Source organism: Moesziomyces antarcticus, assembly GCF_000747765.1.
Source record: "Moesziomyces antarcticus DNA, scaffold: scaffold_v10004, strain JCM 10317, whole genome shotgun sequence".
Taxonomy (NCBI): Eukaryota; Fungi; Basidiomycota; class Ustilaginomycetes; order Ustilaginales; family Ustilaginaceae; genus Moesziomyces; species Moesziomyces antarcticus.
In genome coordinates this window covers 58,294-85,492 of record NW_014639006.1, presented here as the reverse complement: position 1 = coordinate 85,492, position 27,199 = coordinate 58,294, and the positions used below count along the sequence as shown (strand labels likewise).

At 63.1% G+C, this 27,199-nt stretch overlaps 11 protein-coding genes across 11 annotated transcripts; 4 read left to right on the top strand and 7 right to left on the bottom strand.

Moving 5' to 3' along the window:
- Positions 1-836: 836 nt before the first annotated feature.
- On the top strand, positions 837-2,525 carry PAN0_004d2139 (DEAD-domain-containing protein; the record flags this gene model as incomplete). The annotated part of the gene is made up of 1 exon (XM_014802084.1): positions 837-2,525. The coding sequence occupies one exon, from the start codon at positions 837-839 to the stop codon at positions 2,523-2,525; it is 1,689 nt and encodes a 562-aa protein (XP_014657570.1).
- A 256-nt stretch (positions 2,526-2,781) lies between these two features.
- Positions 2,782-4,431, top strand: PAN0_004d2138 (uncharacterized protein; the record flags this gene model as incomplete). The annotated part of the gene is made up of 1 exon (XM_014802083.1): positions 2,782-4,431. The coding sequence occupies one exon, from the start codon at positions 2,782-2,784 to the stop codon at positions 4,429-4,431; it is 1,650 nt and encodes a 549-aa protein (XP_014657569.1).
- Positions 4,432-5,039: 608 nt separating this feature from the next.
- PAN0_004c2137 (kinase-like protein) lies at positions 5,040-7,211 on the bottom strand (the record flags this gene model as incomplete). Its single annotated transcript, XM_014802082.1, has 1 exon — positions 5,040-7,211. One exon carries the CDS (start codon positions 7,209-7,211, stop codon positions 5,040-5,042), a length of 2,172 nt encoding a protein of 723 aa, XP_014657568.1.
- Positions 7,212-7,995: 784 nt separating this feature from the next.
- PAN0_004c2136 (uncharacterized protein) lies at positions 7,996-9,431 on the bottom strand (the record flags this gene model as incomplete). Its single annotated transcript, XM_014802081.1, has 2 exons — positions 7,996-9,005; positions 9,080-9,431. The coding sequence occupies 2 exons, from the start codon at positions 9,429-9,431 to the stop codon at positions 7,996-7,998; spliced, it is 1,362 nt and encodes a 453-aa protein (XP_014657567.1).
- An 823-nt stretch (positions 9,432-10,254) lies between these two features.
- Positions 10,255-13,383, bottom strand: PAN0_004c2135 (cellular morphogenesis-related protein; the record flags this gene model as incomplete). Its single annotated transcript, XM_014802080.1, has 1 exon — positions 10,255-13,383. The coding sequence occupies one exon, from the start codon at positions 13,381-13,383 to the stop codon at positions 10,255-10,257; it is 3,129 nt and encodes a 1,042-aa protein (XP_014657566.1).
- Positions 13,384-14,384: 1,001 nt separating this feature from the next.
- On the top strand, positions 14,385-16,262 carry PAN0_004d2134 (endoplasmic oxidoreductin 1 precursor; the record flags this gene model as incomplete). Its single annotated transcript, XM_014802079.1, has 1 exon — positions 14,385-16,262. One exon carries the CDS (start codon positions 14,385-14,387, stop codon positions 16,260-16,262), a length of 1,878 nt encoding a protein of 625 aa, XP_014657565.1.
- A 106-nt stretch (positions 16,263-16,368) lies between these two features.
- On the bottom strand, positions 16,369-17,382 carry PAN0_004c2133 (cardiolipin synthase; the record flags this gene model as incomplete). Its single annotated transcript, XM_014802078.1, has 1 exon — positions 16,369-17,382. The coding sequence occupies one exon, from the start codon at positions 17,380-17,382 to the stop codon at positions 16,369-16,371; it is 1,014 nt and encodes a 337-aa protein (XP_014657564.1).
- Positions 17,383-17,598: 216 nt separating this feature from the next.
- On the top strand, positions 17,599-18,837 carry PAN0_004d2132 (RAB-protein geranylgeranyltransferase; the record flags this gene model as incomplete). Its single annotated transcript, XM_014802077.1, has 1 exon — positions 17,599-18,837. The coding sequence occupies one exon, from the start codon at positions 17,599-17,601 to the stop codon at positions 18,835-18,837; it is 1,239 nt and encodes a 412-aa protein (XP_014657563.1).
- A 297-nt stretch (positions 18,838-19,134) lies between these two features.
- PAN0_004c2131 (uncharacterized protein) lies at positions 19,135-19,800 on the bottom strand (the record flags this gene model as incomplete). Its single annotated transcript, XM_014802076.1, has 1 exon — positions 19,135-19,800. One exon carries the CDS (start codon positions 19,798-19,800, stop codon positions 19,135-19,137), a length of 666 nt encoding a protein of 221 aa, XP_014657562.1.
- A 1,595-nt stretch (positions 19,801-21,395) lies between these two features.
- On the bottom strand, positions 21,396-23,315 carry PAN0_004c2130 (glycoside hydrolase; the record flags this gene model as incomplete). Its single annotated transcript, XM_014802075.1, has 1 exon — positions 21,396-23,315. The coding sequence occupies one exon, from the start codon at positions 23,313-23,315 to the stop codon at positions 21,396-21,398; it is 1,920 nt and encodes a 639-aa protein (XP_014657561.1).
- Positions 23,316-24,455: 1,140 nt separating this feature from the next.
- Positions 24,456-27,167, bottom strand: PAN0_004c2129 (uncharacterized protein; the record flags this gene model as incomplete). Its single annotated transcript, XM_014802074.1, has 1 exon — positions 24,456-27,167. One exon carries the CDS (start codon positions 27,165-27,167, stop codon positions 24,456-24,458), a length of 2,712 nt encoding a protein of 903 aa, XP_014657560.1.
- Between the last annotated feature and the right edge of the window lie 32 nt (positions 27,168-27,199).

The window sequence follows — 27,199 nt, the reverse complement described above, 5'->3', positions numbered from 1 at the left end:
GGAGCAGGCACCGCCGCGAGGACCGAGGAGGAAGAGGACCGGCTGTGTCGCTACTTTACGATGTCAAGTCGCTGCTGAAGTAGGTGCCAATGTGTGATTGCGCGCCGACGACGTTGACGAGGCGTGACCGAGGCGACTTGGGCGAGGATATGACGGAGCGCGGTGTTTGTTGCACGATGCCGGACCGAGCTCGAAGCGAACGAATGTGAGAGCGGACGACGCGCCCAAAGTGGGGCAGAAGTTGGAAATTGAAGGCACTAGAGCAGTGCTAGCTCTCTCGGCCGTGATGCGCAGATTGCATGCGCTCGTTTGAGCTGGTTGCGGCGTCGAGACTAGCCGAAATAGGTATGAGGATGCAGCCTGGGATGCCGAGGATGCGAAGAGCGCAGGAAAGATGAGGTGCACTCGAGAGAGATGGCGCGCTATGCCAAGGGGCAAAGCTGGGGGAGATGGGTGCGAGAGATGGCGGTGGGCGAAAAGGTCGCGCGACGAGACGGTGTTGTGTGGCCTTTTTCGCCTGGCGTTGCTTTGCTTTTGGCGGCCGGCGCGTCTCTCTCGTGAGCCTCGAGTCTGAATCCCAACCGCGCGCCTCACTAACTCAGCGATCGGGATGTCGTCTCGATTCGATGCGCAATTTGGCCAATTCATTCGCACGAATGAAGATCGATGCCAAATTGCTCGGAACTCGGCTGTTTTTAGTCAAGGGTGCAGGAACGCCGCCGCTGAGTTTTTTCTTGGGAGTTGTGTGGAGAGGAGGCCAAATCTTCCCCTCACCTTCCCCTTTCGCCAACCGTCATCCCGACCCTTCACGACATCGGACACAGCTTCTGCCAGCCATGCCAAAGGCGTCAGCTTCTCCGGCCAAGCGCGTCGCTTCGGCGTCCGCATCCACCTCCACGCCGTCGCCAGCCAGCAGCGCCAAGTCCAACAAGGCCAAGCCAGCTCCTCGACCGCCATCCCCTTCCGATGAAGACGAGGAGGAGGAGGAAGAGGAGGACTCTGAAGCCGAGGCTGCAACAGCCAGCGCAAGTGATCATGAAAGCGAAGACGAGAGTCAAGGCGGTGCGAGCGGGAGCGGCAGCGATTCGGATCATGACGAAGACGCCACAGCAGCCGCACCAGATGAGGCCGAGCAGGACGAAAAGAAGGTGGCCACGCTCGCCGAAGACGGCAAAAAGGTGACCTTCGCCGACCTCGGTGTGATCCCGCAGATTGTCGAGGCGTGTACCAACATGGGCTTCCAACATCCCACGCCCATCCAGGTCAAGGCGATTCCCGAGGCGCTCCAGGCGCGCGACGTCATCGGTCTCGCCCAGACCGGTTCGGGCAAGACGGCGGCGTTCACCATCCCGATCCTCCAGGCGCTGTGGGACAATCCCAAGCCGTTCTTCGCGTGCGTCCTCGCGCCCACGCGTGAGCTCGCCTATCAGATTTCGCAGCAGGTCGAGGCGCTCGGCTCCACCATCGGCGTGCGCTCGGCAACCATCGTGGGAGGCATGGACATGATGTCGCAGTCCATCGCGCTCTCCAAGCGGCCACACGTCATCGTCGCCACCCCTGGTCGTCTGCAGGACCACCTCGAAAACACAAAGGGCTTCAGCCTGCGCGGGCTGCAGTACCTCGTGATGGACGAAGCCGATCGACTGCTCGACATGGACTTTGGACCCATCATCGACAAGCTGCTCCAGTCCATCCCGCGCGAGAGGCGCACCATGCTCTTCAGCGCCACCATGACCACCAAAGTGGCCAAGCTGCAGCGTGCGTCGCTCAAGAACCCCGTGCGCGTCGAGGTGGACACCAAGTACACCACCGTCTCGACGCTCAAGCAGCACTACCTCTTTATGCCGTTTGCGCACAAGGACACCTACCTCGTCCACCTCGCCAACGAGCAGGCGGGCCACTCGATCATCGTGTTTACGCGCACCGTGCACGACTCGCAGCGCCTCTCGATCCTGCTGCGTCTGCTCGGCTTCCCCGCCATCCCGCTCCACGGCCAGCTGAGCCAGCAGGCGCGTCTGGGCGCGCTCAACAAGTTCAAGACGGGCGGTCGCTCCATCCTCGTCGCCACCGACGTCGCCTCGCGCGGCCTCGACATCCCCGCCGTCGACCTGGTGGTCAACTACGACATTCCCACCAATTCCAAGGACTACATCCACCGCGTCGGCCGTACCGCACGTGCCGGCCGCTCCGGCCGCTCCGTCACGCTCGTGACGCAGTACGACGTCGAGCTGCTCCAGCGCATCGAGGCGGTCATTGCGCTCAAGATGACCGAGTTCCCCGGCGGCAACGACAAGGAGGCCGTCATGCTGCTCAGCGAGCGCGTCGCCGAGGCGCACCGCGCCGCCGTGCGCGAGCTCAAGGATAAAGGCGTAGGTAGCGCAGGCGGCTCGGGCAAGCGAAAGAGAAAGATGGATGGGCGACACGCCGACGACATGGACCGCGACGACGACCATGTGCAGGCGGGCATGCCCGTCTCGGGCAACGGCAGGCACCAGAACCTCAACCGCAAAAAGGGCCGGCGCTGAGCTGGCGTATGCGTCCAAGCATGTGTATTTGTATCCCAGTCGCACCTTCCTAGACATTGTTCGCTCTTGTGCACATCGATCGAGTCGCAAGTCGTGTGAGTGTGAGAAGGCTGCGAGCATGAGAATTCGGGACTCGGCCTCCACACTACAGACCCTGAGTGAAGTTTTGAGGCCGTGCCAAATTTTACCCGCCCGCCGAGGGTGTCAGCTTGCCACCACCTCTCTCACCCACCTTGGTTGTTGCGGGCGTGCAACGATGGTGGCGGCATCCACGACTGAATGCGGCGAGTGCTCGGCTGCGGCCAAGTACACGTGTCCCGCGTGCGGCGTGCGCACCTGCTCGCTCGCATGCACCAAGGCTCACAAGACCGACACCGCCAAGCATCCGTGCGGTTCCAGCGCAGCCACACATGCCAACGGCCCAAGCACCAGCTCTGTCGCCAAAAAGGATGCGAGCACGACCGGAGGTTACGTTTCCATGTCCGAGTACGGCGAGACGCACATGATGCAGGACTACCTCTTTCTCTCGGCCATTTCACGCACCACCGCCGAAGCGGGGCGTCGCATCGTCGACATGAAGCTCCTCCCACCTTCCGCCGCCGCTGCTGGTGCTGGGGGGAACGAATCAAGGGCCGCCGCGGGACCGACGCAGCAGAGGGGGATGACGAATGCGCAGCGCCAGCGCGAGCAGCTACTCAAGCAACTCCACTACCGCCGGCTGCGCGTCATGGTGCTACCGGACGGCATGGCGCGTCGCAAACGCAACCAGTCGGGCTTCAACCCCAAGTCGAAGCGCTTCGAACTCAGCGCGCTGCTGCGTCTTCCTCTTCATCTCGACGCGCATGCCAAGGGCAAGGCGAAAGCCGACGCGCACGAGGCCGCGCAAAACGGTAACGACGAGAGGGAGAGCGAAGGGTGGATGGTGCATCGACAGGACGCCGAGCGCAACGTGGCCGACGTGGTGCTGGCCGAACTCGAACGCCGCTCGTTTGCAAGTCGCAAGGAAACGCTCAAGGCGAAAGACGCGCTCGGTGTTGCGCACAAGTCGTGGCTCGTGGCGGTAACAGTGTTGGAGACGGCGCGGTTGGTGGTGCCGTCAGCGCGGCGGTGTGCATGGGCGGATCAGCAGTGGGTGGCGTTGGATGCATGGCCGAGCGAATGGGTAGTGCATGTACCCGCCTACTCTGCGCGGCTTACCAACGAGAGCACCACGCGCTATCTCGACTGGTGGACACGCAAGCGGCGGTGGGAGGAGGCGAATCCGGAGCTTGCAGCCGAGCAGAAGCTCCAAGCATCTCGACCGCGCCACGACAGCCCACCGTCCGCACCGCAGCCGGAACCGTTGGAGCCACGGATAATGGAACCGCCAGTGGGGGAGGGGATTGTGTCCGGTAGCTTGCTCTCGATGCTCTCGCAGCGTTTGGGTCGTGCGCCTCCTGAAGCCGGCCCAGCCTCACCTGCGCCCGCGCAAGAAGTGGAGCCAAAGGAGGAGGACAAGGCGGCACAAGCCATCACGGCACGCATCTGTGCTCCGGATACGATGACACTTACGGCGCTGCTCGAGCAGCTACCCGAGGGATATGCGGTGGTCGAGTTTCCCGAACTGCGCGTCGTGCCCACCGCCCACCCGGCGCCACACGCTGTCGATCTCACCCCGCGCCAGCAGCCAGCGACACAGCAACACGCACAGCCACGCGCGACTCGAGCGGTTGCCGTGGGCGCCAAACCACTAGGTGCACTGCTGGCGAGCTACGATTCGGACTCGAATGATGACGATGGTGACGACGATCATACTCACGCACAGCCAGACGCACACACGGACAAGTTCGAGACACACGATTGGGAGGGCGGGGCTTCGCTGGCGGCGCTCGCATCGGTGCATGGCTTTGTACAACCCACGTCGTGAAAAAATGAACAACATTGCGCGGGCTAGGAAGGCGACGAGTGCGGCATGGGCGAGCGAGGTGAGCAGGGAGGGTGTTGCGAGGCGCGGGTCGGCGACGTGCGCCACAGCAGGGCTACGCTTCAGGCGGCCATGAATGCAAGGATTGCGACGTGTGCGGACGAGACGAGCAGGGAGAATTTGCGGACGAGGACCAGGAGCCTGCATGCGCACGACGAGGGTATGAGCAGCGCTCGCAGAGGAGAGAGCCGCCAATAAAGTGCGACAGGCCTCAGATCACGGCTCTGTGCAAAAGCACGGCATCGTAGAATGGACCTTGCACGGCTGTGAATGCGAGCGATGCGACGTGAGAAGCTGCGGTTGGCAGGGCGAGGGCGGGTAGCACGCCTTGATTGGGGTTGCGTAGGAGCAATGCGGGGAAAAGACGCAGGGGGCGCGACTTACGTCAGTGCACGGGTGTGTGCGATGGGCGACCACGAAAGCGAGGTGTGCGGCGTGTGCAGAGCGATGATGCACTAGTGCGGCGCGTGTTTGTGGCCGGCGTCAGGAGGGGGAAGGCGGATAGGCTCTGGGTGACGGGGAGGCGTCAAACGCCGTCGCAAGACCACGCTTCAGGCGGCCAAGAACGCAAGCAGCGCGACGTGGGCAGCTGCGGTGGTGAGCGCGACCGTGCGCCTATGCGGGGCATGCGTCACTGCCGCCACCAGATCCACCAGCGCTAGCAGCACGAGCGTTGCGAGAGCCACAACCACGCTGGGCCTTGGGGCAGATACGACGAGAGCGGGCGAGAGGCACTTGACCAACGCCACGCCGATGTGCAGCGCTTCGGGAGGAAGCATCTCCCACGACGTGCTGCGACTGAGATGCTGTGGATCGCCGGGGGTGTGTGCGGGTAGCGGGGGAAGAGCGGCTGGTCGATGCAGGGCGAGCGAGACGCGTGCACGATGGTCATCGCTCGGCGTACGCTCTCGCTTGGCCTTTGCTGCGTGCTGTGCCTCGTCGAGGACGCGCAGGACATCCTTGCAGCTCGGCCTGCGCACGGGATCGCGCTCCAGCAAGCTCTCGAGCAGTCCAAGCAGCCTGTCATCGCGTCGTCCTGCCGCATCGCACGCTGCACGATCGAAGCCGCCATACGCCATCATCTCGGCCCTCAACCTGTCCACATCGGTATGCTTGTACGGCAGCCTGAAAAACAGCAGCAGATGCAGTACCACCCCCAACGACCACATGTCCGCCTTGCTGCTCAGCTCGGCCAGCCGCCCACCGGCATCGGCAAAGACGGCTTCGGGTGCCATGTACTCCATGGTGCCCGTGTGGCCGGAGCGCGTGCGCGTCCAGCTGTCGTGCAGCAGCAGCGACGAGCCAAAGTCGCTCAGCAGCGCGCGCGGCACGAGCGAGTCGTCGTCCCAGTGCAACAGCACATTGCCCGGCTTGATGTCGAGGTGCAAGATGCCACGCTCGTGCAGGAAGCCCAGACCGGAGGCCATGTCGTGCAGCAGACTGTAGATCTCTTCCTCGCGCAGGAGGTGCACGCCCACGCCTGCGCTGGAGGCCCCATCGACAGACGACGCAGATGCAGCAGAAGTGGTGGGATGGTCGGCGCTAGTAGCATCGTCGGCGCTCACTTTGCGATTCGCCCGGCGCTGGCGCAACGCCGCTTTGAGCCGCTCGATCTTGCGCCGATCAGACGCCGTATCATCGGCGCGCCCTGTCGTCTGTTGCGGCTCCGTGGCGGAGGCGGTGTGGGCATCGGCATCACTGGGCGAGTCGAGCTGCTCGGCGGCAGCGGCGGCGTCACCGGCGCGCGCCGAAATCCAGTCCGCCAGACTGCCGCCGTTGGCCGCCATCATGAGCACAAACAGCGTGGGCACGGTGGGACCAAACTGCGTGAGCTGGCAGCGCTCGATCCACGCATGCTGGTAGTGGATGAGGTGCGGATGGTGGAGCGACTCCATGAGGTGCACCTCGTTGAGGCTGTGCAGCAGGCTCTGCGCGTGGTCGCCCACGGGGATCTTTTTGATGGCGTACTTTGCCAGCTTGTTGCCGTTGAGCACGTGCTGGCACAGATACACTGTACCGCGCGCCCCGCGGCCCAGCCGCTTGAGCTCCACAAAGAAGCGTGCATAGTAGCCCTGCGCCTCGGCGTCGTGCTGCAGCGGCTCGGACGGCGTGCATGTGCCCGAAGCGGCGACGGGCGTCGACGAGCCGGACGCCGACTCGAAGCGGTTGCGCAGCAGGCTCGGCGTGTCGGGCCGCGTCGTGTAGCCGCTGGCGCCCGTCGAGGTGGCCTGCGCCAGCAGACGAAAGTAGTTGGGCGCGATGTACGACGGCGCCTCGCGGTCGTACTCGGCGCGGTTGTACTCGGCCTCGTTTTCAAACTCTGCACCGAGTGGTTCTGCCGGATTGACAGGCCAGGGCCGTGCACACGTCGGGCAGACCGAATCGAGCTGCGGACTGGGAAGCGGCGACGGCCGGCGGAAGCGCTGCAAGACCGTCTGCGGAGTGGTCTGGGAGCGATGGCGAACCAGTGGCGCTTGGGCCCCAGCTGGCTCTGTGGGGTCGGGCGGCGGCCACTTTTGCAGCGAGAGCTCGTTGGATGCCGGGTCGTAGTAGGCGGCGTGCTCGCGCGTGCGTAGGATGATCTGCAGATCGCTCGCGCGCGGCGCGGGCACCAGATCGCGACTCGACGAGCTTTGCGCGGGTGTTGAGCTGTCGATGATGCTCGAGGTCACCCAGGTTGCATCCGACGACCGGAGAGGAGACGGACGATGCTGCGCCGACATGGTGCTTCAAATTTGAGTGGCTTGGGTAGGAGCGGATTCTGGCATGGTCCAGGAACCAGCACGCTGCGGCTTCGGTAGGGTAACGGAGGATGCAGCCCCGCCGATGGTGCTGACGAGAGAAGGGTGCGGCGGTGGGGGGAAGGTGAAGTGGTGGCAAGGAGCACAGTTGGGTGGCCCAAGCACGGCATTATAATATGCGCGCCCCACCACCGGTTGCAGAGACAAAGCTCGCAATTCAGGGTCCATTCGGCCCGAATCATTGCGGCACAAATTCGAGTCCATCCCGTATCCATAAGTTACTCTGGCTGTTGGATGCGCACGGCGTCCTTGAGCCCATCTTCTGCTGCAACATGATCGCGCCGTTCCTCGCTCAACTGAAGCAGTACTCTACTTGTGCATCAAAGAATGAGCTCAACAGCCAGTGAGGTAGATCAGGTGCACAGGCAAACATGTTGTGGTGCAGAACTTCGTATACACAGATGCCATATGAAATTGAGTTGTCACAGCGACGGCCAAGGTGCAACATCCGGCCAAGGTGCAACATGTCTCGCTCAAACAAAGCAGTATCCGTTGAGCTCAGAGACGGGCTGCTCGAGTGTGTGAATGGCAACAAGACGTCTGTGGCTGCAGCAGCAAGTCGTCTCATGAGGCCGCCATGACAGAGACGCGGGCACGCGCCTCTAGACCACCTTGTTGAAATGGAAAGAAGCAGTTGAAATTGCGACACAAGATCCTGCGAGAGGGACTGTACGTGGCGGTCGGAATGAAGGCGAGCGGGGCGTCGTTACTTGAGGCTGATGGTAACGCTGGCCAAGGTGCCGGGGAGTTCCTGGGAGCCCTGGGCCAACAAAAAGTAGACGCTGCCAGCGCTGACCAGCACGAGCAACACCACGCTCGAGGCCAGCAGCATGAACTCTGCCGAGACGTCCTTCTTCTCGCACGCCGCGCCGGCCCAGTAGGTCTTTTTGCCCTTGCGCACCTCGGTGGGCGTGCACTTGCAGCGCCAGCACGCACGGCCGCCCTTGGACGACTTGACGCCCTTGCCGTGGCCCGAGCAGCTGTTGGTGGCCTTTTCGAGCTCCGACTGCGAGCCGAAGCACGTACCGGCGAGGTCCTTGGGCAGCGGCGACGGTTTCGACTTTTTAGCCGTCGACGCAAGCACGTCGCTCGGACGCAGAGCCGCACCGTGGGACAGCTCCGAGGTGCGCGCCAGGAACGGCGCCAACAGGTCCGAGCCGGAGCGCTTCACCAGCTGCTGCTCCGTGTCGGTATCGGTGACGACAAAGGCGATCGAAGGCACACGGCCGTGCTCTTCGGATCGTGCCTGGAAGAGCGCAGTGACACGCTCGATCGCCTCGCGCACCAGCTGCTTGGCGCGCGCCAACTCGACGCTCTGCGTGCCGTAGGTAGCTTCGACGTCGCCGAGCGCCGAGAATCGCAGCGGCTGCATCGAGAGCTCGTCGGCCGAGTCGTTGGCGCGCGTCGCCTGCATCTTGGCCACGAGCGCCTCGGCGGCTCGCAGCTCGTGCTCGAGCTTGGCAAACGCGTCCGAGCCGAACGCCGCGGCGTGGTGCGACCAGCGTGTGGCGGCCGTGTCGGCGTGCGAAGTGAGCCAGTCGATGCTGGCGGTAAAGCCGTCGAGGAAGGTGCCTGCGAGGTGCGAGAAGGCCGACTCGGACGACTTGAGCGTGTTCGAGACGCTGCCGAGGTAGCTGTCGAAGAGCGCATCGAACGAGGTGGAGCTCGGCGCACCCTCGATGCTGTGCGTCGCACCGACACTGGCAGGAATCACGTCTGTCACAAAGGAGCAAAGAGGGTCAGTCGCGGCATTCTAGCGAGCGCAATACGTCAAAGGGCTTGCGACGTACCCTGGTGTGCAGTGCCGTGCATGAGCACGAGGAGACGGTTGTGCTCGTCCTTGTGTCCGTCAAAGAGGCGCTCGACGCCAGCGCGGTTGTCGACCTTGGCGTGTGCCGCGCCCATATCGAGCATCTGCCACACATCCTTTGCATCCTGGTACGACGCATGGTCGTGCGCATGCTGCTCGACGTGCATGTGGTGTGAGAGGATGCGATGCGCCTGGTTGGCATCGATGTCGACGCGCGCATCGGGCGTCGTGGCGGGCGAAAGGTAGAGGCTGGTCTTGGCCGAAGCGCCGCTCACGGCAGCGGAGGCGATGCACGCCAACGAAGCGAGTGATGTCGCCGAGATGCGCACCATGGTGACGATGTGTGTGCAAGCGTACGGTAAGATGAGGTGCAGGTGGAAAGGCAAAGGTGTGACGATGGCGGGCGCGCGTGTGCCTTCTCTCTCTCTCTCTCTCTACCCCTGCGTCTCCGCTGCGTCTCCACTGCCTCTCCACTGCATCGCCGCTCCTCAGCCAGTCCGTGCGGCGACGAATTTCGCTTCGACTCGACTCGAGGCGGCTCGGGCTCAGCTTTGGCTCCGTGCAATTTCGGGAGATGTTAGATCGCCTTCACACCATCTCAGACCGGAAGAAGTTGATCTCGGGTCCCAAACTCGGGCGAAAGGTGCCCGGACTCCAGTCACGAAGCTGAAACTGTTTACATCAACAGTCGAGGGACGCACTCATGACATGGGGCGACGACAGAGGTTCATCATCGGCACTGAGGCTGATCAAGAGTGCCTTAGAGCCTCCAAGCAAGCCGCAAAGCTACATCTGAAACCGATGAGTGGTGTTTTCCTGAGACAGAGGGCGATGCAGAGGCTCGCCCTTGACAAAGAGACACCGAAGAGCCTCGAAACCAAGCCGCAGAGCCACCTCGTAAGGGATGCCTTCCTACAGAGGCTGCAGCCCTTGACCACAGACCACAACCCTCGACCACAGACCTTCGGAATACCGCCTGTTACCCTCTGCGGCATTCTCACCGATCTCCCCACATTGCGATGAGTCAGGCATGATGTCGCGAGAAAGCAGTCGGCATTGCGGTGAATCCAAGCACACGACCGAGTGGAATTCAGGAAAAAGAGAGTGGTATGATGGCGAAAACAAACGAGAAATGAGCGCAAACTGGGAGGTCGACTAGGAAGCGTACGGCGGGCTGATGGGGGCTGCGGTGGTGACGATGCTGGCGGTCTTGGCGGCGCGCGCACTGTCGGGGCCGAGCAGACTCGCGTCCTGGTCCTCGCCCACCTTGAGCGAGTCGAGGATGGCGACGGCGCTGGTGCCGTTAGTGCCGTTGGAGCTGCCCAGCATGGGTCCACGACGCGACTCGCGGCGGTGCGCACGACGACCCTCGACGTCAGCCGCGCCCGCAGCACTGTCGTGGCTCAAGCCATTGGTGTGCTTGGCCGATACGGGCGAGGCGGTGCCGAGCGCCTCGCGAAGCTCATTGACACCCGTCGAGGCGACCTGCATACTCAGCCTGCCTCCGCGCGAAAGCGAGGCCGACGAAGCATTGCTGCCATTGACAAGCGATGCCCCACCGACAGCCAGACCGTTGACCGGCGTCACCGACGGACGACGCGACGGCTGCTGCGACGCCGAAGCGACGGACGAGCTGGCGTACGGGTTGGAGGCATTGAACGCCTCGTCGACCGCCATGGTGACGTTCCAATCGCGCTCGAGCCATCGCCTGAGCACGCCCGCATCGAGCTGCGTAGCCGACTGCAGCTTGGCGCTCGAGGCAAGCCCACCGACAACCGTGCTGGCGTTGAGCGAGGGCGAGCTCGAGCTGCTCGAGTCGCCCGCCGCATTGATGCCACCCACCGCCGAAAAGGGGATCACCTCGGGCGGCAGCGTCAGACCCGCTGCGGGTGACGGACCCGGCTCGACACCCAGCGAGGGCACCTGCGCCAGCACGCTCTCGGCGGCCTTGGCGATGGCGGGCACGTCAAACGTCTCGCCGAGCTTGGCCCACACGCGCGCGGCGAGCATGCGCGACGCGACGCGACGCTGGTTCTCGAGCCCCGTGCTGGCCGAGGCAGCATTGACCACCAGACGGCTGCCTGCATCGCGGTCGAGCGCGACGAGCATGGGCGTGAGCGCGAGCGCTGCACTGCACGGCAGCGCGCTCACAAGGTGCTCGAGCGCCTGCGACACGGCGACATAGTCGACGGGCAGCGCCGCCATCGACTCGGCATCCGACGCGCTCGACACGCCGCTGTTGAGCGAGCCGGGCCGCCCGGGGTCGGCGTTGATGCGGTCCAGATGCGGCAGCGCCTCGAGCGGCGACTCACGCAGGTTGGCCACCACCTGCGCGGGCGGCGAGAGCGTCTTGCCGAGGCACATGACGTGCACCGCCGCGCCGAGCGCGTGCACCAGACCAATGTCGTCGCCCACGCGCTCGCCGATGGGCGCCGCAGCAAACACCGAGGCGCTCGAGTCCAACGGCTCGCGGTCCAGCTCGTCGCGGAAGAGCGTGATGAGCGTCTGCGCATACGCCAGACGCACCGCGTGGTTGGGCGAGGCGAGCAGGCTGGCGGTGGGCAAAAGCGACGAAGGCGAGACGCGGTTGCGCGTACCCGCGCGCGCCAGGCCGAGCTTGGTCTCTGCGTTGGCCGCCTTGCCCTTGGCATCGGCGTCGCGCTGCTGCGCTGGGGCATCGACGGGCTTGTGGATCTCGCCGCTCGAGTGGTGGGTGGCGCGGAGGACGCCCTGGAGGCAGAAGAGGAGCACGCGGATGCTCTCGTCGCGCTGTTCGGGCCCTGCGTTGGCGAGGCGCTGGCGGTGGATGTGGTTGTTGAGGTCGAGCTGCTGTCCGCGGCCGAGCTGGCCGAGGTTGTTGGGCTTGAGCGAGGCGGCGTCGGCGCTGGTGTTGGCGTCGGGCATCTGGAGCGCGGCGATGCGTGCGGCGATCTCGTCGACAATGTCGTTGATCTGGTCTGCGTAGTAGACGTGCGTGCCGAGGCCGCTGATGCAGTCGACCAAGGGTGGGAGGAGCGAGTCGCGCGTGTCGCGGTACACCCTGCGCACGGCGAGCGCCGAGAGGTTGGTGAGCGTGTCGGAGGTGCTGAGGCCGATGAGGCTGAGCTGTGCGGTGAGGATGGTGCGCGCCATGTGGATGAGCGAGAGGTGCTTGGAGGTGGCGGTGCCCTCGCAGGACTCGACGAGGTGGGCGACGAGCGTGTCGAGCACGACGAAGCGGTACTGGAGCGCGGACCAGGTGCAGAGCGACTGTGCGAGCCAGCAGCACCACTCGGTGTTGTCCCACTGCGAGACTGGGGTGCGGCCGTCGGTGGGGGCGGGGATGGCGAGGGCGGAGTTGGTGTCGAGCCAGAGGATGACGTTGTGCACGACGCTCTGCACCTGGAGCGCGTCTGCGTGGCGGAGGAGGCCGCGGAGGGTGCCGATGGCGGCGGAGGTGACGTCCTCGGAGGAAGGGCCCTTTTCGCCCGCGACGTGCGCCGAGATGGAGCGTACGCGGCGGATGGCGAGCGGCTTCTTGGCGATGTTGAACTCGGCGTAGCTGGGTTCGCCGTCGGAGGCCTTGTTGGCTTCGCTGCGGAGCCAGTCGATGGTGACGCGGTTGGGCTTTGCGTTCTCCACCAGGGCTGGGGTGATGAGCGCGATGAGGTTGGATGCGCTGGACGAGTAGATGGCGTCGGAGCCGACTGCGCCAGCGAGAGCGCCGAGGCCGATGAGGCGGGTGCGGTTGCGCAGCTCTGCGTCTTCGGGCAGGGTTGCGTCTGCAGCGCGTGGACGCTCTACGGCGAGGGCGGCGAAGGAGCGGAGGTTGCGTTGGAAGGCGTCGTCGACGGCGGTGGTGGCGGGGTCGAGGAAGGAGGCGAGGGCGTAGAAGGCGCTTGCGGCGCGTGCGCTGATCTCGAGGTCGCGCGGGCGGGCGGGAGTGGGCTGGGCAGCGTCGAGGGCGGCGGCGATGATGTTGTGCGCGGGCTTGATAAAGTAATTGAGCGAAGATTTGCACTCTGCCAGCAGGTTCTTTGTGATGGCGAGGGTGATCATGAGGCCGGCCTTGGCCTTGTCGGCGGCGACGCCGGAGGCCTTTGCGGAGCGAGCGTCTGCATTTGCCTTGGACTCGAGGAGGCTGCCGACCTTTGTGAGTTTTGCGGGTTTGTTCTGTGCGTAGTAGGTGAGGCGGCCGAGCTCGTTGGAGTTGGGACGGTACTCGGGAGCCGAGGAAGCGAGCGCCTTGGGGGGCGGGTAGCAGTCGTCGACGAGTTTCTTGTGGTTGGATTTGGGGATGCACATGGCGGCGAGGGATGGGATGTGGTGGTGAGGAGGCGGGAAAGGTGGCAGCCAGGCGCACCGAGTATGAGTTGTAGGATGGTGGCGGTGGGGAAGCAAGTGGTAACTCGACCCGCTACTGTAGAGAGCAAAGTGCGCACACAGACGGCGGCTGCCACACGGCTGCCACACACTGCGTCGGCTCGCAGCTGAAAGGAGTGATGCATCGCGAGAGAGAGTGCACGCGCCCACTTTATTCTCGAGGCTTGGCTCTGGCGGAGAACATTCGCGCATCCCGCATTTCGCATTTCGCAGTTGAGAATTCGCATTGGCCGCGTGTTGAAAGCAGTCCATCCGTCATTGCTCGTATAGCGGCTCGGCTCGGTCTGTCTGCACTGCAAATCCTCCTCGCTGCCCAACAGCTAGCTGGCTTCCACTTGCGGGGGCAGCCGCTGCCATCACCGTTGCCGACGCTGTTCATGCTGTCTATGCTGCCCTCGCTCTGCACACCCCACACCGCCATTGCCTTCCATCGCATCGCATTGCATTGCGTTGTTTGCCTCGAGCCTCGAGCCCACAGCGAGCCCCTGCGTGTCGACTGCATGATGAATGGACAAGCCACCGCACGGAACGAGTGCGTGGATGGGGGGCGGCCCAGGCAACGTCGTCCAATTCACCAGAGCCGCAGGTGTGAAAGCGGGGCAAAGCAGCATGTCTCGCTTGCGCCCCGCGTCGTTGGGCTCATTCTGCTTGGTCATGCTTACACCTTTCACCCACACATTCTGACTTTTTGTCCTTCACGACCTAACAAACGAAACCAATTTTTTCACCGGCATTCTTCCGCCGCCCGGACACGTCAGCTGCAGCGGCGGGTTTGCATTTCTTTGGACTCGAAGGTGGAGTGGCTGAGTCGATATGCAAGCAGCATAGTTGGGCATTCGGACCTCCAACCAACACCTCACACACACACACACACACACACACACACACACACACACACACACACAAGGCCACGTCGACCATGCATGCGCCTGCCCACCAGCAACACCCCTAGGCCCCGCCCGCTTGGATATAAGCTCGACGCTCGTACTCCGAATCCTCCCCGCGTCTGTACGACGCACGACATGATGGCCAACCAGCAGCCCGCCTCGTCGCGCGCAGCACCGCGCATCAGGGTGCTAAGGGCGCGCACGTTTTCATCGCTCGTTGTCGTCGTCACGCTCGCTGCGCTCATGCTGCTCGCCGCAGCCACCACCGCTTCCCAAGCACCGTCACGCCCGGCGCTCTTCCGCTCGCCTGCGTCCGACAACTCGCGCGGCGCCGACTTTCTGCAGCAGGTGCTCACCAAGCCCAAGCGCGCACCCACCACCGCCGCAGCAGCAGCGTCCGACTCCATCTGCCGCCCCACCGGCCACATCGAAGACGCCGCGTGCGACTACGAGACGGTCGAGACCATCAACTCGCAGTTCTTTGACCGCCTCGATGCGCTCCGCCGCACCGACTTTTTCAAGTTCTACAAGGTGAACCTCTTCAAGGAGTGTCCCTTTTGGAACGAGAACGGCTTCTGCATGAACCGCGCCTGCAGCGTCGAGACCGAGGACGAGGCAGACATCCCCGAGGAGTTCCGCGTGAAGCGCCTCAGCTCCGTCACCACCGCCGCGCCAGGAGACGTCGCCATGTCCGGTTCGGACTCGAGCTGCTCCTGCTCCTCCACCGAGTTCTGCCACCTCGACGACGACGCCACCAACGACGGCGTGTACGTCGACCTGCTCAAGAATCCCGAACGCTTCACCGGATACGCAGGCGCCAGCGCCAACCGCGTGTGGAAGTCCATCTACGAGGAAAACTGCTTCAACGGCGTCAAGTTCATCGAACCCGCACGACCCACCTCCTCTGGCGGCACAGGCTTCGTCGACAAGTCCATGCTGCACAGCTCGTCGCCCGCGTTGGGTCCAAACGGCGGCTTTGGCGGGCTCGTGTCGTCGCTCCAGGCTCCGCTCGACAGCGGCGACAGCGAACAGTGTCTGGAGAAGCGCGTGTTTTATCGCATCATCTCGGGGCTGCATGCCAGCATCTCGATCCACATCTGCCACGACTTTTTGGACACGTCTACGGGCGAATGGGCGCCGAACCTCGAATGCTTCATCACGCGCATTGCCGAGCATCCCGAGCGCCTGCAGAACGTCTACTTCGACTATGTGCTGCTGCTGCGTGCGCTCTCGCGCCTCGGCGATTCGCGCGACAACTTTTCGCTGCGTGCCGGCGATGCGATCGAGGACGGTGCGGCGGTGGAGCAGCTGGACGAGCTCATCGCCGACGCCCGCGCGTGTCCGACGACGTTCGACGAGGCACAGATGTTCAGCGCCCAGACGCGCGAGTCGCTCGAGCTCAAGAACGAGTTCCGACACCACTTTCGCAACATCTCCACCATCATGGACTGCGTCGGATGCGACAAGTGCAGGCTGTGGGGCAAGCTGCAGGTGCACGGCATCGGCACCGCGCTCAAGCTGCTGTTCAATAGCAACGACGAGCATGGAGCACAGCCGGTGCAGCTCCAAAAGTCGGAGCTCGTTGCGCTCGTCAATGCCGCCCATCGCATCGCAGAGAGTCTGCGTGCGGTGGAGAGGTTCAGGGACATGTATCAGGCGCAGCGTCTTGCTGCGGATGCAGGCCATGCAGCCGTTAATCCACCCGCCAATACCTCGCATCCCGTCCGCAGTGCGCAGCAGCAAGAGGCGACGACGGGCAAGCTGGCGCAGATGGCACAGCTGGTCGAGTGGATCGAACGACAGCTGCACCAGACTATGCAGGCGTGTCGCCGCGAACTCTCGCACTGCCTGCGCGCGCTTGGATTCGCCGCACCCTCGTCTTCCTCCCAACACCCGCAGCATGCAGATTTGTAGCATGGCTTGTTTTTGGCATCAACACTCGGGTTTGCATCTTGTACTTTTACACATCCACACTTGCTCAATGTTTCCAATGCATCTTGAATCGCAACAAAATGGTCGATTACGCTTTGGGAGGAGGCTTGGTGCGCGTGAGCAGCGTGGGTGCACGTTGGGCCAGCACCTTGCGCGCGCCTGCGCCACCGATGTATCCCAACCCGGACCAGACGGTGGTGGCCGCTGTGATCCACATGAGTGCAGCCACTGCGCGGTCGACGAGCCGCTTGGTCGAGTCGTCCTCCTGTTTGGCTGGCACTAGCGGCGGGGGTGGTGAGTTGGGATACAGCAGCGGGTACATGGTAAGGATGCCGAGCAGGAGCAGCTGGAGGAAGGTGTTGTACTTGCTGATCTGCGTCGGCGTCACACTGGCCGACGGCAGACGCGGGTTGAAATAGCGCTGCAGCGTCTTGGGCGGCTGCAGCGTGCGGTATCGGATGACAAACGCCGCCACCACCAGTGCGATATCGCGACCCAGGATCACCGTGGCGATGGGCCAGGGTAGCATGCCGGAGAGTGCGAGCGATACGACCATCGTCGTCACCAGCGCCTTGTCCGCCGCCGGATCCGCAATGCTGCCAAACACCGTGTACTTGCCCGTGCGCCGTGCGAGCCAGCCGTCGAGCACGTCGGTGATCGACGCGACGAACAGCAGCACACATGCGGGCGCGAACTGGTGCGTCGCAACAAGGTACCCAATGTACGGCGTCAGCGCCAGCCGCAACATGGTCAGCACGTTGGGCAGCGTCAAGAGGTCCTCGGACAGCGCCGGCTTTGCTTTTCCGTCGTCCGCACGCGATGGTGGCGGTGGAGGCAGCGAGGAGTCGCAGCGCGAGGGCGTGGACGAGAGGCTTCGCAAGTTCATGGTCCGCCCCAGTATCGATGTCCGGCTCGTTGCCAGCAGGTGCACTGCGCTCGACGAGATGCCGCGCTGTGTCACGATACGAGGAGGCAAAGTGGAGGCCATCGAGAGCGTGTGTGTCGAGAGCATGGCGGCAGCTGGACGCAGCAGTGGCAGAGCAGTACGCCACGCAGGTGCAGCGCTCGTGCAGGCGGCACGCAGCCCGACGGAGCCCAGCATGGTGTGCATGCTCATCAGCGCCTCGATCGCAGAGATGGTGGTGCTCTCCTCCACTATCGGGGCCTCGGCTTTGAGTGCTGAAATGGACCGGGAGAAAAAGCTCGGCTTTCGGACTCAACGCCGCGTTGCTGCTGCACGGCACTCTGTTCTCACCCTCGCCTCACAAGTGGCAACACCTCTTTGCACTCCTGCTCAACTTGGCACCAACTGCTCGGCATGCACGGCGTCAAACGCACGCCCAAGACGGCGACCACCGCCGAGGCACGCGCCGCACGCGCTGCCAAGGACGCCGCCAAGCTGCGCGCCTACCTCGACATCGAGCGCACCTTCTTCGAGCACCGCCAGCAAGCGCGCAACGACGCCACGGCGCTCGCCCACACCACCACGCTGCTCACGCTCAATCCCGAGCTGTACACGGTGTGGAACTATCGCCGCGATATTCTGCTGCACACCTTTACGCAGCCTGTCGACGACGATGCGCCTAGCGAAAAACCGGACGTGTTTGCTGCGCTGCGAACCGATGCTGCGCAATCTAGCACCAGCGCCGACGAGGCGAGGTTGGTGCGCAATCGGCAGCTGCTGGACGACGATTTGAGCCTCACGGAGCATGCGCTGCGTGCGCATCCCAAGGTATACTGGATCTGGAACCACCGCATGTGGTGTCTGCGCCACTATCCTGCGTTGTCCGCCGATCCACAGTGGGCATGGCGACGCGAGCTGCGGCTGGTGGAAAAGATGCTCGAGCTCGACGCACGCAACTTTCACGGCTGGAACTGTCGTCGTGCGATCATCGACCACCTTGCACTTGGCGTCGTCTCGTCGGCTCACCCGCCTGCACTCGCCGGCGTGGAATCGTCGCACGCGTCGCTGACTGCGCTGCTCACGCATCCGGCCATCGTTGCGGCGGAAACAGATGCGGTGAGGGACGTCGAGAAGGAGCTGGTGCGGCTGGCCGAGGCGGAGCTGGCGTATGCGCTGCGTCAGATCGAGCGCAACTTTTCCAACTTTTCGGCGTGGCATTTGCGCTCGCAGCTGCTGCCGTGCGTATGGGCGGCGCAGAGGCTCACGCCGGAGCAGGAGGAGGCGCGCCTCGACAAGGAGCTCGAGCTGGTGCAGCAGGCCATGTACACGGATCCGGCGGATCAGAGCGTGTGGTTCTACCACCGTTGGCTCGTCGATCGCCTTACTACATCGCCACCAGAGGATACGGCGGGGCTATGTGCAAAGCTCGCCAACGAGGTGCGCAGCATCGACGAGCTGCACGAGCTCGAGCCCGACAGCAAGTGGTGCGCCATCAGCCTCGCGCATCTGCACACGCTGCTCGTGCAGCTCGACCCCACACGTGCAGACGAGCACCGCACAAGCGCAAAGCAGCTGCTCGAACGACTCGTCGAGCTGGATCCTGACCGTGCGCAGCGCTACCGTGACTTGCTGGCGGGCCGAGCGCGGTTCTAGCCCACCCAACAATGGCAACCATGTTCACTGTGTGCACGGACGCGGTTGGGATCGCAACGTCGTGAGGAGATACGTGGGAGGACCCGTCAAGCTCAACTCCCATCGTGCGCAGCGGTAGCGTGACCTGCTGGCGGGCCACGCGTGACTCTGAGCCAACGAGACCATCTCGACAATGTTCACGTGTGCATTTGCACGACTCCGATTGCAGGGTGGCGGGAAGAAACAGGGGAGGATGCTGGTGCGAAGCGCTGGTCGAAACGAAAACTGGGACTGCAAGGGGATGAGAAGGGAATGCCACTAGTAGAGGTGGACAAAGACGTTGGTGCCGCCGAGCGGGCCGGTGGCTTCGCACTGCGCCTTGCAGTCCTTGATGAACTTGGCGTTGCACTCGACCGAGTTTTCGGTCTGGTGGCACTGTCCGCACGTCAGTCCGTCCCTGCAGAAGGGCTTCTTGCCGATCGATCCCACCGTCTTGCCGTCTGCGTTGCGGCAGGAGACCTTCATGTCGGGGCAGATGTCGCCCTCGTCATCATCGCCACCCAAAGCATGGCTTGCTCGGTCCATGGCATCTTCGACCGCGGCGAGTTTGCCGCCGAGAGGACCACGTGCTTGGCACTGGGTGGCGCACTCCTTGATGTACTTGGTGTTGCAGTCGAGCGACTTCTTCTTGGGATGGCACATCTTGCACGACACACCCTGACGGCAGAAGTCCTGGGGTCCCAAATCGCCGACGACTTTACCGTCGCGAACGCACTGCACGGGCAGCTGAGGGCAGATGTCATCATCGTCGCCGGCAGAAGAGTGGAACCAGTTGGGAAGCGTCAACACACGAGGCGTCGATGAAAACGGAACCTGGATCGGCACCGAGATCGTATCGTCGTCCGCGTTGAACGCCAGCGGCGTACCAGAGACGCTCGCCAGCACCGACGCAACCACCACGAGCGAGGCCGATGTAAACTTCATTGTGGAATGCTAGAGGTCAGAAGGTGGGGATGTCGAGAGTGGGTTGGAGATGCAGGGTGTTGGAGTCAGATCCAGGGTCCATGGCGCAAAGGTAGGCAGACCTATATACCAACTCGCCAGCTTAACTTACGCTGCGCGGGGCCACACTTGACTCAGCCTCTCCCTTCACAGCAGCGCGGGGGGGGGGGGGGGGGGGGGGGGGAGAGGGGGTTCAGCCTCGCCTAAAAATAAAGCGCTGCTGATGGGCAGCAGCATGACGACGATGATGCGCCACCGCACGCCGTGACGGCCGCCGCTCATCTGTCAGCCTTGGCGAGCGGCTGCTAAATTTGGCGCGCGGCGGCTGCGGCTGCTGCTTCTCCTCTCCGCAAAAGGTACGCGAAATCCCCACAAAAGCGCACAAAAGCGGCGACTCGCGCTGCACCCTCAGTTTGACGTCAGCCTGCATTTTGGCCATTTCGGGCGCTGTCTCAGATCGCTTTCAGCCCACCGTGGACCCACGCGTAGCCGTTCCCCGTCTGGTCCTGCCTTTCTGCATGCCTCCTGCTCGGCTGCTTTACACCCGCGTCGAAAAGCGCACCTAGCAAAAAGCTGAGCAGAGGGGTTCTGCTACAGATGTTGGTATTGCAGAGCCTTTGTGGGACTCTCTGCGGTAGTCACACAGATTCCAACTCTGTCCGATGTGCGATACACACGCGGAGCCCATGTGTGTGAGGAAACACGGACTGCAGGCAAGCACATGAGTTGTATGAGCTCGAGTGGGCCCCAGTTGGGCGCAGGGACGAGCGCGCAAAGGGAGGGGAAAACAGGGTGGACAACTTGCTGACAGCCACTCATGCTGTTGGCGCGCAAACCGCGAGTGAAGGAGACGATAGAAAGCAAACAGGCACAGAGGGCGGGCCAGCGCAGTGGCAGATCATCACTGCGCTTGTATACAGCGAGCCCTCAGCTGACGCCTTCTCCAACACTAGGTGCAGCATCCGTTCGCGGCCACACACACACCTGTGTGATTCCGCACGGCAGTCGACCGCGACCTTGTCAACTTGCACCGACTCGTAGGGTCAAATCAGAGCGCGTGATATCGTACAGTCCATTGCGCTTTGGCATCCACGCTTACAGAGGCGCGAGCACGTCCAGTCTGCACCTGTTTGCTGCGCAAAACTTGAGATGCGCGTGACTACCGCAGCTTGTCCCACCGGGCGAACGAGCTCCTACTTGACACAGAGCTTGCCTACGGGCACTGCGGTATTCAGCATCAGCGTCGAGGTCAAGCACCAGAGCCTCGGAATGGAAACACACGCACCACACAGAGCCAACACAGAGCGACACGTGTCGATATCGAAGGCGCGAAAGAGGAATCGCAGTAGGTACAAGGCCTAGGAGGCGGCCTTTGCGTCTTGAGTGGCGGCATCATCCTTGACTGGCAGCGGCACGAGCGAGTAAAGGCCAGTGAGCGTAGTGACATCAGCAGTTCTGCCCAAGGAAAGCGAGGACGGCAGCAGCGTTTTCCAGACCCTCTCACACACACAGGCAACGCAAAAGCGACACGTGTCGACATTGAGACTAGAAAAGAGGCATCACGGTAGGATCACGATCTAGGAGGCGGGCTTTGCATCTGCAGCTGCGCCATCAGCCTTTGCGGGGAGTGGGGTCTTGGCCGCAGCCGAGGTGTCGACGGTAGGAGCCTCCCACGAGAGCGTGTAGAGACCGGGCAACGTGGTGACATTAGCGATCTGGCCACGGAAGGCGATGACGGCCGTGGCATTTTCCCACACATCCGTCTCGTAGTGGTCGTTCTGGTTGAGCAGCACCAGCGAGAATCGCGACACGCCCGGCTTGACACCATCCTGACGGAAGGCCTGGGCGAGCAGTCGCCCACCGAGCTCGGTGATCTCGTCGGTGCTGCTCACGCCAATGCGCTTCGAGTACTCCTTGGACGCTCCCGTAGGTCGAACCGCCGTAGAAAGGTGGGAGAGAACAGAAAAGTCCGACGAACGCTTGAACAGCGACGTCTCGTAAACGCTGTTGGTGCCCGTCTTTTTGGCATCGACGACGTCTTTGGCCTGAATAGCTTCCGCCTTCTCTCCACCGCCCGCAACAGCAGAACCAGTCTGGGGCTTGAGCTCTTGCGTGGTGGTGTCGGGCTTGACGTCATCAGCTCGACGCCAGAGACTCCTACGACGGCGCTTGTCCTTCTTTGCATCACCAGCGGCTTCAGCGACGGTCTTGGTGTGGTTGGGATCGGCGGCAGCCAGTGCATCCGTCGAGTCCGGCAGCAGCAGCACGGCGGCATTGCAGTTCTGGCACACGTTGGGCAGGTGGGGCGTGGTAAAGCCATCCTCGTCCTTGCGCAGCACCAGATTCCACAGCACCACGCTGCGCGAGTAGTAGCGGATCGACCCAATGAGCAGATTGCGCGCCGTATTCTTCATGTTCTTGTACGGCTCGCTAAAGTATTGCGTCACCTCGGTGTACTCGGTAAAGTAGGTCTCCTTGTCCGGGTAGGCGTCGTGCACGACCTTCTGCGAGCTCGGCTGACCGGCATAGCCGTGCCATGCGGTACCGTCCCACGGGGTAGGATCGGCATTGAGCACCTGCAGCGCATACTCGGTGTTGTCCCAGTTGTGGTCCCAGGTGAGCAGCTTGACCTTTTCGAAGCCCTGCTTGTTGAGCGCCGTGCGCACCAGCTTGCCGACCGTGATGGCCTGCGTCGCAGACATCTTCATGGTCGGGTACTCGAGCTTCTGAATCTGCGGCTCGTTGAGCAGCGAGAGCGCATAGATATCCAGCTTCTCCTGCTGCTTGATCTCGCTCACCGCCTTGACGAGGTAGTTGGCATACACCTCCTCCATGCCCTCCTTGAGGTTGCCGCCGAACAGTGGCTGCGTCTCGTCCGCACCGTCCTTCATCCAGCCGGGAGCACTCCAGGGCGCAGAGATGATCTTGAGGCCCGGGTGGATGGCGACAATGTCGTGCAGCGTCTGCCACAGCTTGGGTGCTTTTTTGATGGTGAACAGCTCGAGCTTGGGGTCTTCCGAGCCGTCCTCGGTGTCGTCGTACGTGTACGGTGCGGCGCCAAAGTCGCATGCGCCCAGGGGGACACGCACCGTGTTGAGGCCCACACCGCCCTTGGCGTGCCACTCGGCATCCTGCGAGAAGAGCAGGTGGAGCAGATCGTCGTAGTCCTTGGGATGCTTGCTCTTGAAGTCCTGCAGCGTGATCGCCACACTGTCCGTCACACCGCCGCCAAACGTGTCCACGAGCTGCGCAAGCTGGTTCTCCTGAACCTGGATGCCAATCGCATCGTACTGCTGCGACTTGACGGACGCGGCGGCAGTCACGTTGACAGAGGCTGTCAGGGCTTGGCCGTCGACAAACTTGATTTGGGGATCGCTGAGTTCCTGCACCTTGGAGTAGTCGTACGTCGTACTCCACATGCGGTCGATGACGATCTCGGCGTGCGCGAGCTGCGCGCACGCTGCCACCCACGCAGCCGCAAGCGCGATTACCTTCATGGCGCTCTGTTGGAGAGACTTGGCACAGTCAAGATGGGAGGGGTAAGGAGGGCAAGAAGGGAAAGAGGAGGGGCGGTCGAACGGGGAAGGCGGAGAAAATAAGGAGCGGGATCGAGGAGCAAGGGGCCGGCACTTTATACGACTGGATCTGCACTCGCAGATCCTCCACCGTGCGCAACATCGTTCATCAAGCACGTTGATGTGATTCCTTGACGCCAACCAGCCAGGTCAAGCAAGCGCCACCGGGTCTGTTCATGTGCCGTTGAGTGGGGAAGATTGGCGTGTGTGGGCAACAATGTCCGGTCTCCACCGCGAGTTGTGCACAGGGGGAAACACATCGACGTCGAAGCCCACCTGTGCTCTTGCGGCGGCGGCGGCGGCGATGTCCAGGGGCCAACTTGGTGCGGGCCCAATGCATCTGCGCGCTGGGACCGCTGTGTTTCTGACTCGGCGTCGTTTGGGGCCGTGACCCCAAATTTAGAGCGGCGCCCGAGCGATACGCCGCTGTGGATCTAGGCTCGGATCTGTCGGTCACGAGGCCCACCAACTTGGCGGCTATTGTAGACTTTGAGCGATGCGCGTTTGTGCAAAAGCCAGCCTTTTGGCACCGAACGACAACGATGCGGCTAAGGCTACAGTCGAGCTTTTTGGCTGTCGCGCTTGATCTTGCACGCCTGACGACGCCGCGCGTGCAGATGAAACGCAATCTCGGTCCCCACTCGCCCTACTGCAAGCTCGGGATCCATAGCCCAGCGCATTTCACGCGTTGCTTTGCAACAAACACTGCCCAAACAACCCGCCATCCACTGCCACGTGCAGCCCCAAGTTTCCCCCCTTTGTCTCAGAAGCGCTTCTTCCGTGGCCATCGAGGTGTGAATCAACGTGATGCAGAGATTATTGCTGGACGACATGCGAAAGAAAATTAGGACGGAAAAAAAACAAAGGATCAAAAAAGAAAGCTAAAGCTAGGCTCGGCAGCGTGTCTCGAATGCAAGCTGGCGGCGGTGCACTAGCTCAAGAACAAACAAAAGCCAATCGAAGACGGCTCGGAGCGGTGGCCAAGTCTGTGTGAAAGCGAGACTGCGCCGCATCTGAGCGGCGTATTGTTCGCAAGCTGAGTTGGTGGAGACAAGGAGGCGACTACGCAATGGCCGAGTTGGTTTCGGTGGGATCGTTGGCCTGGGCGGACTGGATGAGCGAATCGATGCCCGCCTTGGAGGTCTGCTGCTTGGTGGCCGAGGAGGCGTTCATCTGACCCGCACCGGGCAGCTCGCCAGGCAGCGCTTGACCAGACGACGTCTCGACGGTCGCTGCGCCCTCCGCACCGGGAGGCAGGGGCGATCTGGACATGCGCCGCGCATGCATGGCTGCCGCCTCGGTGGGCGTGGGTGAATCGGTAGGCGAGAGCAGCGCGGCCGAAATCGAGGTGGGAGGCGACAGGTTTTTGCCCGGTGGCGAAGCCGAGGTGGGCGCCGGAGACTTGGCCGCCGGAGACTTGGGCGCGGGCGACTTGGACGCCGCCTTGGAGTCGAGCGCCTGCAGCGCCTCTTCGATCGAAGCCGGCGGCGTCTTGTCCTGGTCCTTGTCCGGGAGCCATTCGGGCTTGTTGGAAGACGGCCGCGGCGACAACTGCGCTGCGATCGGCTGGCGAGGCGGCTGCGGTGTCGATGGCTTTTGCTGGCTCGAGGCCGAGGTGCGACGCACCTTGGGCGCGGGCATGCGATTGCCACTGGGCGTGGCCGAGGTGTCGGCGGTGGCAGCGCTGCTGCTCTCGACGCTGCGGCGGCTGAGCTGCGGGGACGAGGCGCGGTCGGACGTGCTGATGCTCGACGCGGTGCGCTTGGTTGATCCGGCCCGGGACACCTTGCCGCTCTTTGAAGCTTCTGCCTTGACCGTGTCTGCTGCAGAGGCAGAGGCGTCTTGCTTGGCACTGGTGGGCTTGGCGTCGCGCTTCGGCTTTGCAGCCTTGTGAACACCGGACCTGAGCGCGGTGGCGCTCTCAGCGGCGGCCTTCTTCTTTGCGGCGAGCCTGCCCTTGACCTTGTTCTGGAGCTTCTGCATGATCTGCGAGTGTGACAGATCGGTGCCGGGCACGGTGCGCTCTGCGGACGAGTGAGATGCGAGCGAAGAGCGCGATGTGCGTGCCGAGAACGACTGGAGAAGCGGCTTGGAGGCCGAATCATCGATCTGCAGACGGGCCACGCCGGCTCGCGTGGATTCGGCCGCGGTATCTTCCGAGGCGCTGCGGAGCGAGGTGGGTGCATCGGCATGGTTGTCGAGGCTGCCGGCGGGAACGCCAAGCAGGGGAGACGGCGTGAGAGCTGAGACCGATCCGGCGGCCGAAGTGGAAGTTTCGGCGGCAGGCGAACGCAGAAGCGGCGAGCGGTAGTCATGAATCGGATACGGGCGCGGCGCATCGGCCGTGGTGGGAGAAAGCTGGGGCGAGATGCCGATTGCGTCTGCGGAAGCGCCAAGGTAGCGGCTGGAGGGCGAGGCGTACGGATGGAAGGAGTGGCGGACGGTGGAGCGGGCGAGCCTATCTCGGTAGCGTTCGTCGTCGTATTCGGAGCTGAGCACGGCGGTGCGGCCGGTGTAGTCTGCCATGGATCCGCGGCGTTGGTGACGGCGCGGGTAGAGCTGGGGAGGCGCATCTAGGTAGTCGTCGATGGACCTAACTCTGCGATCGGGAGCGCGAGTTTGGGGCAGAGGAGGCGGGTGATGAGGGTACGCCGGGTAGCGCGAGCGATGGGAGGTGATGCGCTCATCTTCCAAGGCGCGTTGTTGGCGAGATGCGTCGTCGAGATGCGCATGGCTGGGTGGATGGAGCGGGTAGCTTGCAGCTGGACCGGCCATGTCTGAAGAAGGTTGCGATGATGTTGGATGTGCGTCGTAGGCAAAGGGCGAAGGTGATTCGGGACGGTGTTCGGAGATGGGCATCATGGAAGCGGTTGCCGAGCCGGACGCTGCAGGATCGGCGCGAGCGACGTCGTGATAGGCGGGGTAGGCGGAAAGGGAGGCTGGGCCGGGGTCTGCGTATCTGGAAGCGTAGGCGGCGTGAGTGCGGGCGTTGGAACGAAGTGGATCGGCTTGCCACGATTCGCGCACGGGGTGCGGATGGGATGCGCGATCGGACTCGAGTCGATAAGCGTCCAAGACCTGGCGGACAAAGAGGGGCTCGCGTGGGTGGGGGGCGTCCATGGCGTGATGGACAATGTGTCTGACTTGTTCGATGTCGACGCCCATGGCGATGGAAGCGCGACGAAGGGCGACTTCGTGTAGATGGGCCGAGGCCGAGGATTGTGTAGAGGCAGGGATGCTGTGTCGGAGATGGGTGTGCCTGGGCATTTGAACTGGCGCAGCTTCGAGGCGCGGGGAAGAGTCGGGAGAAGCGGATATTTGTTGGTCGTTGAAGAAGGATGAGGGAGAGGAGGAAGAGCTGGGATTGCGTTGGAAGAGTTCGTCTCCTAGGCTGACGTGTCGCAGCATGTGGTGCGATGCGGAAGGAAGAGGCATGGCGTGGTCCGAATATTGGGAGCGACGTGGACGGCGGTAGTCATCGTGAGACGAACGGAATGCGGGAGCGGATTGTGCGAGTGTAGACGAGGTTGCGGAAGAAGAAGCTTGTTGTTGTGTTGTAGCGGACTGGGACGGTAGCGGAGGTGGAAGGCGCGTTGCCGGGAAGGTGGGCGGTGCGACATCGGCGTCGTTGCTCGGAGGAGGAAGAGGTGCTGGTGGTGCTGTCGAGGGGTCGGCTAGAGAACGAAGAGCGGCCCTTGCGACTTCCTCCTTGTCTGAGACGGGGCGCTGGGAGCGATAGGAGCCACGGCCGTCGGCGCCGGCAGCGGGTAACATGATGTGACTAAGTTGCCGGACGAGAGGTGGAA